General features: G+C 39.4%; 1 protein-coding gene across 3 annotated transcripts in view; it reads right to left on the bottom strand.

The window, feature by feature from the left end:
* The window catches only part of TTC6 (tetratricopeptide repeat domain 6), a 50,512-nt gene that overhangs the window by 12,940 nt on the left and 21,910 nt on the right, over positions 1-15,662 (bottom strand). For all 3 annotated transcript variants that reach the window (XM_078858648.1, XM_078858649.1, XM_078858650.1), the window contains 6 exons: positions 14,229-14,386; positions 10,449-10,586; positions 8,941-9,090; positions 7,978-8,118; positions 6,426-6,539; positions 4,956-5,075 (listed from right to left, as the gene is read on the bottom strand). In XM_078858648.1, coding sequence (XP_078714774.1) covers positions 4,956-5,075; positions 6,426-6,539; positions 7,978-8,118; positions 8,941-9,090; positions 10,449-10,586; positions 14,229-14,386 — 821 coding nt within the window. The remainder of the gene's footprint in view (positions 1-4,955; positions 5,076-6,425; positions 6,540-7,977; positions 8,119-8,940; positions 9,091-10,448; positions 10,587-14,228; positions 14,387-15,662) is intronic.

The raw sequence follows: 15,662 nt of genomic DNA, 5'->3' as shown, positions 1-15,662 counted from the left end.
CAGAGGAGAAGAGGGCAATCTAGAGCCTACACTTGAAAACAGGAATTGGCAGGACAAAGATTCAAGAGGGAAACACACAAGGAATACATCTTGACTTAAAGCTTATGTGACTGTAGGAATTCATATTCTTTGGATCTTTCGGTAAAGTCACGTAGATAGGTTCAAATTAATTAAAATAAAATAAACAAAAAACCAAGACGTTTCGATCACAACACAAGCGATTGTCATCAAGAGAAAGAAAGAGGTAGAAAGCTGCTGAGGCAGACTGTTTTAAAGGTTTAAGATGGGTGTAGCCCAAGGGTCAAAAACGGCGTGGGCAGGGCTAGTGATGTAAGACCATCCAGGCATCCACTCTACGTCCGTCCTTGTGGAAGAGGTACGTAGATGACACGTTCGTCATCTGGCCACATGGCCGACCAGCTCTGAACCAATTCCTCCACCACATTAATTCCATACACCCAGCCATCAAATTCACCATGGAGGGGGAAAAGGATTGCAAGCTACCATTTTTGGATGTTCTAATCGAAAAGAGACCACATGGCTCAATGGGCCACTGTCTACAGGAAAGCCACCCATACGGATGCCTATCTAAAACCTGACCCCCACCACCATCCATACCAGAAGAATTCCCTCATCAAAACTTTACACCATAGAGCTCGATGTATCTCTGACCATCATCACCTAGCCAGTGAACTGAAACATGTGCACCAAGCTCTCAAGATAAATGAATATTCGGACCACACAATCTGTAAAGCTATCACCCCAACTGTTGGGAAAGAACCATCTGAGGACCCAATCAAAACCATCACCTTGCCATATATAGCAGGGGTCACCTAAAATATTTCCAAAATCTTTAGCAAACACAAGATCCAGGCTTGATTTAACACAGTACATACAATTTGTGATCTGATCCCATCTGTGAAGGATAGGATCCCTGACATGCAATACCCCGGCGTCTACAAACTAAGCTGTGTCTGCGGCAGTAGTTACATTGGGGAAACTAAGCGACATGTCTCGGACCATGTTCGTGAGCATAAGGCAGATTTGAAACACGGTAGGACCAACACTTCAGCCGTGGCTCATCATTGTTTGCGGCTCGCTCACACGAAATTGATTTCTCTAAGACGAAGGTACTTTGTAAGCCCACTGGCTATCAACAAAGATTCGTTCGTGAAGCCATCCACATATACAGACACAATTTCAACTGAGAAGATGGGTACAAACTCACCAATCATTGGAAGGACGTCATCAACCAGTTTAAGTCATGACTGGCAGTGATGTTCTCATCCTGCCACCTACCGATGTTAGTTTTTATTTTCACAGTGGCTTTGGCTCTCCGATTTAACATTAACAGGTAAAAAAAAATGTTTTAAAGTCAACATAGCCACCTACGCGTGCCGACCTCGACGTGGCGGCGGATCTGCGATCTCACATTAACATCACTAGCCCCGCCCTCGTTGTGGAGGCCGCTCTCCGATCTCACATTAACATGCTAATTTATCACATTAACATAGCCACCTCCACGCCCTCGTTGTGCAGGCCGCTCTCCGATCTCACATTAACATGCTAATTTATCACATTAACATCACTAGCCCCGCCCTCGTCGTGCAGGCCGCTCTCCGATCTCACATTAACATGCTAATTTATCACATTAACATCACTAGCCCCGCCCTCGTCGTGCAGGCCGCTCTCCGATCTCACATTAACATGCTAATTTATCACATTAACATCACTAGCCCCGCCCTCGTTGTGGAGGCCGCTCTCCGATCTCACATTAACATGCTAATTTATCACATTAACATCACTAGCCCCGCCCTCGTCGTGCAGGCCGCTCTCCGATCTCACATTAACATGCTAATTTATTACATTAACATCACTAGTCCTGCCCTCGTCGTGCAGGCCGCTCTCCGATCTCACATTAACATGCTAATTTATCACATTAACATCACTAGCCCCGCCCTCGTCGTGCAGGCCGCTCTCCGATCTCACATTAACATGCTAATTTATTACATTAACATCACTAGCCCCGCCCTCGTTGTGGAGGCCGCTCTCCGATCTAACATTAACATGCTAATTTATCACATTAACATAGCCACCTCCACGCCCTCGTCGTGCAGGCCGCTCTCCGATCTCACATTAACATGCTAATTTATCTCATTAACATCACTAGCCTCGCCCACGTCGTTTATGACCCTTGGGCTACACCCATTTTTAAACCTTTAAAAGTCTGCCTCAGCAGCTTTCGCCCTCTTTCTTCCTCCTGATGACGATCGCTTGTGTTTTCATAAAAACGTCGTAGTTTGTCTTTATTAATTTGAACCTATCTACGTGACGTTACCGAAAACTTCTCATTGACCAGACATTGACTAGGGCTGGGGTCAGCAACCTTTCAAAGAAGAAGAGCCATTATTTTTTTTGTCTTTGACCAAAATAGTTCGAGAGCAGCATCACACGTGACAGCTACTTGTACACACACACATCAGGTATACAGAAGACAAGCATATCCTGACCTAAATAAACAAAATAGGTGAAAAAATAAACTGTCTATTTAGTTTCTACCAACCCCCCCTTAATTATTAATACAGTTTGTCTGTACATTTTGTTGTCACCATGACATTCCATAGTGACCCACTTGATGGTCATGTTTCATAAACTGCTTATTATCTTTGCGTTCAATTACGTTGAAGATTCAAAGTTTTGTTGTTGTTGTTGTTACGGCTGCCCGCAAGCGGGCAGAGCCAAAGAGCCAGCATGCGGCTTGGGAGCCGCAGGTTGCTGACCCCTGGACTCGGGGCCTGGTAGAAGGCGTTGATTGCCAGGCAGACAGCATGTGGAGGGGACTGGAGCAAGGCGCGTTGGCAGGAGCGAGTCTGTGGGGAAGACTAACCACAGCGATGGTGATCTTGCAATGGACTGAACGGCTTTATTTGCAGCCACTGGATGCATCTGAGGATCGGGCGTTGATGTGGTCCTGATTAGAGATGTGGCTGAAAAATGTGGTGGCGTTAATTTGGATCATTTGGAATATGGAGGTGAGGGATTTGGGCAGGTCAGAGGAGAGTTACAGTGGTTGGATCAAGACGTGATGAAGTCACAGGTATGGTTTCCTGCAGCAGTGAGGGATGAGTGAGGTGGGATAGAGCATCAACAGAGATGGAGGCTAGGGGAAGAAATAAATGAAATAATAGCAGAATCAAACACCAGCGTGCCACTGGTATTTTTTCTTAAACAGTACACAAGCAGACACACACACATCAACAATCTTACAAACGTTATGAATGCATGCGTACACAATCCTGTAATAAAGTGTTAAAGGAAACGCTACCATTTAATCTGATGTTTATATTATTTAGCCTATTTACATAAGGCACATAATCTGTTAGCAGGTGTTTTTCTAATTTCACCGATCTGAGCTCTCTATTCAACAGATATGCATAATATTGTATATATCTATATTAACAAGCCTGTAATGTTTACATCAATTAATTATCATCAGCCATGATCTATCCGTCTGGAACACCCTCCCTTCCGATATTAGGAAGCCACTGGAGCTATGCACTTTTATAATCGAGATTGAAAACCGCTTTGTTTTGTTTAGTTTCTTGTCCTTGCCCCGCACCTCCGATTAGCACGGTTGGCTATGTATGGTGCAAAAGAAGTTCAACACACATATATACAGAGATTCAGTGATGAGATCAGCTCGTGCGCTGATCCTTGCATATAGCGTGACCGTGACAGATGGGGGTGGCTTGGGAAGATCTTCATTAATTGACATGGCGAGGTATTCAATTGTAAAACCAGTCACGAATAAATATGCTTTACCCTTGTAATTGACAAATACAAAACCCACATTGTCGCACAAGGGGTGCTATGTTCACAATACGGTTTAATACCCTGCAATGTTCCAGACTTCCAAAACAGCTACGCATACATAGAACCAATGTTCTATTTACATTGACCTTTTGAGAGGTATGTTGACTCTGTGTGGGAGGGATGCAGCATCTCATTTTTTGTTTTCTCATATTTCCCAGCCACTATCTGGAGTGTGACAGATAGCGGTAGGGATTGTGGCTGGTAATGTTTGACAATTGTAACCTGACATCAATGGAGCCACCAGTCTGATGCGTCAAATGAACCTCATGGCGGGACCCCGGGGTCCCATAAGCCCCCCCCCCCGGCTCTCGCATAAACTGCGTTGCGACGTCATTTTATGTCTGTTGAAGGCGAACGACACGGCAATCTGTTCCTCTCGACGAGCTCTACACGATGCGCTAATCAAAGTTTAAAAGTTATTTTTTTCTGCGCATTCGTCCTCGCTGCACTTGGACGACACGACAATAGAATGATCTGTGCCAGGTGAGTCGCGGTGTTTATGTGCGCGGTGGGACAGAGTCGCCATGAATAAATTAATTATGATTTTGACTTCCGTTTATTCGGGACCCCGGGGTCTCGCCATAAGGTTCAATTGTTGTGAAAAATAATTTCCAAAAGTGTACAATTTATAAGAAAAATAGCAATAGTGTATATTAGAATTGTAAACTTGTTTCAAAGATTTTTGGCAAGAGGTAATTTAATTGTGTTTGGCATTGTAGATCCTAAATAGTGTAGCATGGTCAAATCAACACACATTTGTACATGGTAAAAAAAAATATGTTAGACTTTTGTTAGATTTTCTTCTTTAATGGTCGTTTTACTTGCTTAACTCTGAGAATACATGAATTATATTACTTTTTCACAGAGCAAAACAAATCTGTCATGATGCTAAAACTGGAGTCAATTAGAATATAAAATTATACCACAATCTTGGTTTTCGGGTAATGACATGGCTTGAAAGGCACCAAGCAATGAACAAAAGTTTTACTTTTAGCATAAAGATCCTTTTTTGAGCATGATACATTTCTGATCACAGATTAAATAAGAAAGTGCTGTGCTCATTTTCTTTGCATTCACAGTACCTGCTGTGCATTTTGATAGTCTCCTTTGTCAAAGTATAGCAATCCTCGATTTGTCATCACGTTTCTGCACAAGTCATTTTGCTTTCCAAGCAAGGCAATGGTGCTGTAATCCTTCACAGCCTGCATTGCGAGAAAACAAAAGCTTAAAGAAGACCTTGAGGCAGAGGTCACACATGCATATAGCACATTTCAATGACAAAAAAAGTCATATACTGCAAGATTTTCTTTCAATAATGTCAGTCACTTATTTTCTCCACATTCACATTTAGAGTGCCAATTTCGTCTGGTACTCCCAATCATTCAGGGCAGAAGGCATTGTGAGTTTGCGAAACTAAATTTTTCTGACCACCCAATATTTGCGTTGGCAAGTATGGGCTTCTTATCCTCTAAAGTCCAGTTAAGCTCACTTTTACTAAATTACAATGACATTTGTTGAGCATAATATTATGCAGTCGATATGATTATTTTCATAATCAATCATTTGCTTATACAGCATTTGAATGTGTTGAGATTAGCAATCCAGACAAACATTGTCCAGTACATTGAATGATAATCACAAAATGCATTGAAAACTAATACCATATATTTAAATAATATCTGCAACTGTTATCTGGAGTAATTTTTCAACTCCCTTCTTGTTGGCATATCAAGTTGCTGGTTGAGTTCATGCATCAACAATGCAATTACTGGGTTGGATTTTTTTTTAAATCAAATGCTACCAATGATGAACGGGGATCATTTCTGCCTGAAAGCTATATCAGGGATTACACATTTTACATATGAGCCATTAGAATAAAACAAACACGGGCATTATTTCCCAAGGCAGAATACAATATTATGAGATGTATTTGTTTCAGGATGACTAAGACAAATACGTCCTAAGAACACTGTTAAATGTGAAAGAGGGTACAATTATTCTACTAATAGCACTATATACGCATTACTCGTACATTAAGAGATAATGTAATAAACACAGAAAACTAAAATATCAAAATTATATCTGCTGCATTGAAATGTACTGCAATAGAAGATGACATCAGTATTACATAATGCCCTTCTTTTATATGCATATTTTTAAAAGGAAATCATTGGTAAGCCCCATATATCACACTTCGCAATGCTGTCATTTTTCTATAAATAGGGAATTAATGACCTTGTGCACACATGGATAAAACATTGCTCATGGCTAACAAACTGACTAGCATGCTGCTGCTGTACCAGCAAGGTCCTGGCTGGTGTGGAAGGTCAGGTGTGCTCCTGCAGTCAAGGCGGTGGATGTTAACTTTAAGGACTCAATTTCTCACACAAACCGCTATCCGGCTGATGGATGCGAGATTACTCGGCTATCCACCACACTGTGTGCCCTGAAGAATACACGTGTGTGCAAAATATTAATGCAACACGCCCAAGCAGCAAAGTACACTCAGGAGCATCGTAACGCAATGATGTCCCCATTGATTTTGTTGCTACCTTGTCAGTCTCATGAAGCTCTTGATAGCAGATGGCACGGTTGTAAAAGGCCAGTGAGCAGCTGCCGTCCAGGTAGATTGCAGAGCTAAGGTCTTCCACTGCTAGCTTGTATGCCTGTGGCGGTGGTGGCGATAGACTTATTGAGGTCACACACCTTAAATATTTGCTTACAAAACAAGGTATTATACGCCTTATTATCCGGATTGTAAGACGCACTTCCCCCCCCCCCTCCCCCTTTATTTGAAAGCAAAAGTAGGCAGTGAGTTTGAGTTTCATAATTTGGTGCGAGTGTGACCAGATTTGTAAAACTTAATGGACACACGGGCAATTGATAGGGGTGCGTTTTACTGTCCGGAGCATCTTATAATCCAGAGAATACAGTATATATACACATACACACTACATAAAGCTAACTTTATTTCATGCAGAACTGTGTATCCATGAAAATAAATACGTATGGAAAGTCAGCCTATATATTTTTTGTTTATATACCGGCTTCTGCGCACGCACATATACAGCATATACAGGGTGTTATATTCAACAATTGAGCAGGAATAACTGTTTCTGACAAATTAATCTCGTATTATATTTATTTTATTATGACACGTATTTCTATCAGAATATGCACAAAATATGTGTTTGCATAGGCTGACTTTCCCTATACTGTATACGTGCGTGCAGAAACTGTTGTGCTTTGAGACTTCGTATTTCTGCACAGAGTAAATTTTCATTTAGCAACTATAAGCTTATACATGACATTTCACACCTTCTAACAATGGTTGGTATTGAGATGTCTTAGCTTAGCGTAATACAATGCAGGGACAATATTTGTAATTTACAACTTTTCAAATGTTCACTATTTAGATGTCAAGATTGTTAACAGGTTTTAATGGTATGTTTGTATGTTGATCTTCTCTTACACCTTATGTAGCCAACCATGCTAATCGGAGGTTTTAAAGAAATTAGTCTTCAATCTAGATTTAAAAGTGCATAGCGCCAGTGGCTTCCTAATATCGGAAGGAAGAGCATTCCAGATGGCCGCAGAAGCTCATCTGAAAGCGTGCGATGCAGTAATACTCTTAGGTTTTTTTTCGGTAAAGTCACGTAGGTAAAAAAAAATAAAAACATTAGAAATAATGATAGAAATAAAATAATAAATCACGACGTTTCGAAGGCAACACAAGCTTCCTTCATCAGGTGTAAAAAGGCACAACAAAATAACTGTAGTTATTTGCAGTTAAAATAATTACAGTTATTTTGCTGTGCCTTAAAATAACTACAGTTATTTTGCTGTGCCTTTTTACACCTGATGAAGGAAGCTTGTGTTGCCTCCGAAACGTCGTGATTTATAATTTAATTTCTATTCTTATAAATATTATTTGTATTTATTATTTATTTAGTTTTACCTACGTGACTTTACCGAAAAAAACCTAAGAGTATGAATCCTTGCAGTCACGAAAGCTTCAAATCTAGAATTAAAACTGGTGATACGATATTGGAATACACGTAAATGCTCTTACTCAATGGATACAATTAAGAAAAAAGCACATACCTTGATGCAATATTTAAGTGACCCACGATACAGGAATGCTCTCACACAGCTGGGCTGTATCCTCAGCACTTCATTACAGTTCATGATGGCCTTTGTAAATCTGCCCTTCATGCCATAGTATGCTGCACGGGTCAGATACGCCTGCAAACAAGATCGTCTTACAATGTAGCACGCAACACGAGCAAAGTCCCTTCGGTCATTGTCAACATTTTGGAATGTATATCTTACACGGTGGAACATTACTATTTTAATACACAAAACATTAATATAAATGATTGACAGCCCTTTTGTCAATCCACATGCTGGATCAAGATCTCCACGTTCCACGTTTGACCATACTTCACTACACTAGTTAATGTGGGTTGGTGAAGGGGGGGGGGGGCCCAGGACTTATTTTGATATATATTAGCCACGGCTGGTATTGAGACTCTGTTTACTCGGTTGGAACCACTATTTCAACCATTTTTTAAGAAAACAATATCTCTAGTGATATACTTGGCCACTGTATTAAATGTTTAATTGGTCCCAATGCATCTCAATGTGGTCAATAAATATGTAAAGATGTGCTTTGATTATGGTGGGTGAAACAAAACTATCAATAGCTTAATACTATGCACTGGCAAGAAGTACACAAATACAAATGTAAACATTCCTCATTTGTCAAATACTATCATTTTAAATAGACCAATGTGTACACAAGACAACTTTGCTAGTAAAACCCTTATAGGTGGAAAGGATTATAGGAATATAGGGTACAATATAATAATTGTAATTCACGTCAATGCCATACCCACTCTGCTTTTTCGAAAAGCTAAGTCAAGTGCTTGAGCACCGTTGTTCGAATATTGATGTGTTTGTTTTTAAGAGTTTAGAGAATATTTGTACCCGTCAAAACCAACTGCATAATATAAATAAGCAATGGCAACTTCAACATAATACTTCTGTAGAATCCTCTTTTGTTACCTGAATATGGTGTGGGTTGAGAGCCAATGTCCGGTTGATGTCCAGCAATCCTGAAGAATCCTGCAACTTCAAGCGACAGATGCCTCGCTTGTACAAGGCCTCTTGGTGCTTTGGCACGATATGCAGAACAGCGCTGAATGCCTTCAAAGCCTTTAACAAAAACACACAGTGCAACGAGTCTGAATGTTAAGAAGCCTGGGGCATAGGCTTCAATAAATATCTAAAAAGTGTCATTCCATTTTGGAACTATGATTACTTTTTAATGGCTTAAAATAATGTTTTGGCACTTTGCATAAATAAGGTTATTCGGAAGTCTTTCGTATAAAATAACAACCCTTCACGTGCAATATTACTATTTCAACATATTACCGTGGAATACAAATATATTTTGTCACCACATTCGTAAAAATATAACAATTAAACACAAATAAACTGATAAAGTATTCTGCAGTCGTGTATTCCATTGGAACAATTTTAGATGCACTGTATTTGCATTTAGATTGCCCTTATGTGTGTATAGGGTAATGAGTAAATTTTAAAATGAGCATGAGATTAAATTAAATGTTAAACAATGCATGTTTATGCATGAACACAAAAAATCCCCAAATATATGCACAAGGAAACTTGCATTCAATAAATGATCATAGCATCCAATGCTTAATTTCAGCCAAAGAGTCCAGAACGCCGTGGCAGGAATTATTTTGAGACACCACATCCATCTCACCCTTTTCGTTAGCACACTTGACAACAAGGGTGCGTCTCTGCATCTAATTAGGGCACATTATTATAGGATTGTTATGGGTAGGCACACCTTGTATTTTAGTGGTAGTGCCTTGTGCCAATAATCTCTACCCCAAGACAGCCTAGAAGTGTTTCGGAATATATCAAGTGAGAAATTAAGCCCCGACAGTAACTAATGTAGGTAATCAGGCAATGGCCTCATGCAGTGAGCAAAGCGAGGGGGTTCGACACTGAATGTTCATGCTAAATGGTGACCATCATAACATACAGCCTGAATGACAGGTCTGTCCTATTTGCTTGCAACAACACAGGAAACAGGTGGGAGGATGTCTTGGTGATGCTTATTGGAGAATAAAGACTTCCAAGCCTATTTCTGAAATTATTTCATAACTTCCTGCTGTGGTAAATCAGAGGTCATTGGTGGCAGGCCACCAAGGCTTTTAAAAGTGACACATTTCCCGCGGCATTTGATAGCTAGCCATCGAACAAAGACGGCCACTGCATCACACTCTTTCAGATGCATTTCTGCGGCTGTCTGAAATGCCCTTCCTTCCTATGTTAGAAATCTAGATTGAAAATGTAATTGTTAAGAACTGATTTTTGTGTTTAGTTTGTTGTCCTTCCCCCGCACCTCCGATTAGCATGGTTGGCTACGTACGGTGCAAAAGAATTCAACATACATCCATACACAATCAACCCATTATACAGCAACGATTAAATAAAATCTGTTATGGTCAATTTTGATGACATTGAGTTAAAATTGATACCTCTTTGAAGTTAGTTTGCTCTATTAGACACAGCCCCAAAAGGAAATAAATGTTGGCCCTTGAGGCATCAGCTGACTGCTGGTCTTTGTTGACTGAGTTGCTCAAGTGTAGCGCTTGCTCAAAGCTCATTTTTGCCTCCTGCAACACAACATGAAAATAATTTTTAACACATTTTATGAAAGCACTCTTTAATGTTCATCATAATGAATTATTCAAACTATTAATTGTGACAGTTTTTGGAATGTGGTATATGCATTTGGTGTATCAGCATTCAAAACTAATAGTTGTGTATTTTATACATTATGCATTAGAGAAAGGTGCAATATTTTCATTGAAAAATATGTATGAACAGTAATTGAAAATGTGTTAACAAGAAAGGCAGTGGAAAACGATACGGTACAGCCGTATCGTTTTTCATTTACATTTTAAGGTCAATAATGTAATTAAAATGTCAACGGTGTAATTACCGACAGCAGTAAAAATGATCCAAGCCAACTTTATAAATTGCATCCACCTTTTCCTCAACCTCCATTTGATTCATCTATGCAGGTGGGCTGTTTTACATTACAGACATTATATACTTAGTCACAGGGCTTGAATCATGTGTATAAAATTGTATAGATATATCTTTACCAAACCACACTCAAGTTATCTTTTTGTAAACGAAAGTCAAAGTGTAATACAGCGTGAACTACACTGCTGGTATGTCAGCAGTGAAGCTAAATATCATATTAACTTATTTCGCAAGCCTATTTGCTGACCTCAGCAACTGAATTGTCAATGTTATATTTGATCATATTCTCGGAAATGTAAGTAAGATGAGTCCAAGATAAACATAGACACGGCGTTAATTTATGATTTTAAATTAGTTACAAACAAAATCTTATTCCAATACACTTGCAGAAAGCCCACAGAGATTCAATGTTTATAAATTACTATGAGGGAGTTTTCTACCAAAATCTAGTATTGTTAACGTTATGTGTAACCAACAATAATAGTCATACTCTTTGGTTCTTCCGGTAAAGTCACGTAGGTATAACATAAAATAATTTATTTTATTTTAAACCCACAGTCACGAAAGCTTCAAATCAATAATAGTCATAGGTAGGAATACTTATGCATTACATGATTTTGAAAAGCGGGTCACGTCACATTCCCAGGATATTATGAATGGTAGAGTGGATAAGCAGCACTGGGTATGATAAGTCAAATTAGCTGAATTATAATGAGAGCTCTCATTACTCTGATAGTGCATTCTCTTTGTGCTGTACGCCTTTTGGCGTCCTCTGGTCTAACACCGTTTTGAGACGAGGCTCAAAAGAAAGCTGTCTCTGGTGTGGACCAATCCGTTTCAAAGACAATGCATATATTATCAGAGTATGTTTTTTTTTGCATTTTGACCACAAATATTGTGGTTAATGCAGACATGATTCATTGTAAAAGGTTTCAATTTGGTGGTTTAACATGTTAACACCTGTTTTGCTGCCAGAAAAAAGGGGAAAACCTATTCTCATATTTTGGTACTGGCAAAGGAGGTCCCATGATGACGATACACATCCACAATGTTTTTGTTGACACTGCATTTGCAGTAGTGCCTTGAAGGAAAAATATATAAGTGGTATTTTGGACAATAGCACATAGAACCTATAGCACATAGAAGCTATGTGCCAAGAAGAAGGACTAGTGCCTGAAACATGACTTATTACATGTTGTTATGCGTTAAGGACAGGGTTACTGATGCACGTGTTGAGTTTTTGCTTCGTAGATATGGGGATGAAATGGAAGTTTTCAATGTAATCCACCACAATAGTGCAAGCACATTTACTGCCTCTGTCTTTGCTGCGATTTTAAGCGACACTTATTTAAATGTATAAGTATGACACTCTAAACTCAATTGTATGGTGATTCATCCATGGGGAATTGCATATACTGGAGTTGTATGGAGATGGATATTATGCCGGGATGATACACAGCTCAGTGATTACTGTATTGCTACCACCCAGTGTGGCAATTTCGAAAACACATTTTCTTTAAGCGTTTTATTTCTGAGAATCAAACAAATGATAGCGAGTTCACGGTGGTAGCTTTTCATCGAAATGTTTTAATCTAAAAATGGTGCCATTGTATATTTGATAGAGAATATGTATTTGAAAAATAAACCGTGATATGAAGCATCCAGGAAATATGAAAATAGAAACAGTGTCTATAAAACAGAGTACACACCCCAGTGTATACTGCGAATGGTGGATATTTCTCAAGGTGGATACTTGTAGCATATGCCACCCGATGTGGTAGCATCCAACCTCCTTGGCTCATGGGGGCTATTGCAACCAGCAGCTTGATGTTACCGAGACATGTGTGAAAAAGAGCTTCATAGCTCATCGGATTTTTCAGGATAAATAAAGTATTCTGATTCTGAGAAGGCGATGCAATCTAGTTTCGCCAATAGAACACAACGTGTGTGCGTGTGTGCACTACAAAGCTATAGATATATACAATATATATTTGGCTAATTTGCGATTTATAGAAACGTGGCATGCATGTTATACGCTGTATTGCGAAGCCTATCTTGTGGTATGATGAATACATTATTTTTTCCTCCTTTTGTTACCCTACCGATGTCATCAAACTTCATATTCTCATTTCCAGTTCTGTGCAAATATATGCTTTACAGACTTTGTGTCCAAGATAACACTCGACAATCTAATGCTATACTCTCTTTTTCTATATAATGCAACAAAGTTGCAGAAGCTCAAGGGAGGCAAGATGCAGGTGGATGTAACTTCTTGCTTAATGAGTCATACAAATGTTAATGCTCCCACTCAAATTGTTCCGCAGTGTGAGGACACATTTGAATGTTCACGGTGTGTCAGCGAGTACGGTGAATTCACACCACCTGGCTTATTGCCTTATGCTGTAAGCTTTTAGTTACGGTATACACACAAAGTGCTTGCCACAAATTCACCACAATACCTGGCTAATCTCGTCAAGGAGCATAAACCATCTTGCAATCTTTGGTCATCCTCGCAGCGGGCTTTTGGCTAGCCATCGAACAAAGACGGTCAATGCATCGCGTGCTTACCCGTACCCGGCCGCACCAGGGTCGCAAACGGGTACCCGTACCCGGCCGGGTACGGGTAGCCGGGTATCGGGTAGGGTACGGGTATCGGGTACCCTATTGCGACCTCTGTTTCAGTTGCACTTCTGTGGCTGTCTGGAATGCTTTTCCTCCCTATGTTAGGAAGCCACTGAAGTTATGCACTTTTGTGTCTAGATTGGAAACTTATTTCTTTTTTGTGTTTAGTTTGTCCTTCCCCCACACCTCAGATTCGCATGGTTGGCTACGTCCAGTGCGAAAGAAGTTCAACATACATACTACATACATGCAAAGTGATTTTACAATGATATATGCATGTACCTTTATATAATTGTAGCATTGTGGTACGTGGAAAAGGACAAAAAAATTCACCTTTGAATGTGATTTAACACGAGCCATCCTTATACTTACTGCAAAGGATAAATCCGCTGTTGGAAATTGAGATTTTTTAACTTATAAAACCTTTTTATACCCCATAAATGATAATGCATGAAGTGAATGTTCTGTCTGCTGTGTCTAATTATGGTGTATTATTTATCTAAACACGTTTGTTTTCTCGGCGTTTCTAATTTCTTTTGGAAAAATCAGAGAAAATTAAATTATGAAAGACATCAACCGAAATACTGCGTCCTGTGTATTTATGCAAAATATGTCTCTCCCTCTCTGAAATGGCATGTTATTACCTGGAACTGCTTGGCCTTCAACTGAATGTTGCCGAGCAAGGCAAGCGTGGTGACTTGCGGCTGCATGCTGCACATGCCAGCCAGACACTCGATGGCCCGCTGATGGTCCTTCAGAAAGGACTGGATGATCGCCTGCTGCATTGAGCACAAGCCCAACTCTGACAGATGGTACCAACACATTAGTATAAGTTGTGTACAAACATCCAGCATTAATTCGCACGACGACTCAGATAAGCACTTTTGAACTTGAAATTTGAATTCTATATAAAGCTTGATACTGCCCTCTGCAGTTCGTTTTGTGCAAAAATGTTTACAGGTATTCCTCTACTTACGATGGAGATGCGTTACGACGACCCCATCGTAAGTCAAAAATATCGTAAGTCAAAGATGGCCAAGCCTACCCAGGAGTCTTAAAGAATGGTGATAATTTAGCAAAACAGAGCAATTTACAGTACCGTACTGTATCAACTATATACTGTATGTATTTATTAATTACAATACTGTATTGCACAGTAAAATGTAAAGTAAAAAACCAAGGTAAATTATTAGCCTACCTATATGAACTGCAATTCAACAGAAAGTTTTTTCAGGAAATAATCCTATCTGCTACAAAAACCTTTAACATGCAAAAAAAAGGTGTCAGTTTTGTTGCCAGATAAAAGGGTAAAAACACAATTATCACATTTTGCTACTGGCAAAGGAGGTTCCAATGGTCTTTAACATGCATTGAACGTATCGTATCGTGGTAACCCTAAAATTAAATCGCTAAAGCTACCTATTATACATGCATTGAACGTATCGTAACGTATCATATTGTCCTGTACTCACCAAGATTAGTACGCTGCTGCGTTTGCCTGCCGCGCGAAATTTAAAATAATTTACAATTTTGTCGTATCGCTATCGCCATCGTAAGATCGAAATATCGTAAGTCGGACCATCGTAACTCAGGGACAATCTGTATTTAATGTTAATCTAAGAAAGACTGCATACTCTTTGCGCATAATAATACTTATATTTTATATAGCGCCATTCATGCCAACATCATCCCACAACGCTGTACATTAATTATATATAAGGACCAAATCCCAATCACACGATTAGCTACACACGGCGCGAAAGAAGCCCAACACACGTACGTGCATATCAAGCAATTGAAAACCCAATAACCAAGCAAAATCTAATATGAATAAACAAATTAGGAAATGTGATTGATTCATAGATTGATATCGATTTGTTAAAAGCCACGATAGATCGAATCGCGTGTGCGAGAAGCAATGTTCTTTTGGTGTATGGTATATTATCTTGACATCTCTGATAAAAAAAGAGCTTCAAAGCTCATCGGATTCCTCCAGTATAAATACAGTTTATGATTCTGACATTAAATGCCAATAATATGGCAATGTGAAATTTAGGATGTTGAAGAAAACTACAAAT

This window comes from Lampetra fluviatilis, chromosome 7, assembly GCF_964198595.1.
Source record: "Lampetra fluviatilis chromosome 7, kcLamFluv1.1, whole genome shotgun sequence".
Taxonomy (NCBI): domain Eukaryota; kingdom Metazoa; phylum Chordata; class Hyperoartia; order Petromyzontiformes; family Petromyzontidae; genus Lampetra; species Lampetra fluviatilis.
Note: the sequence above shows the minus strand (reverse complement) of the source record. Positions and strands in the feature narration are given on the sequence as shown.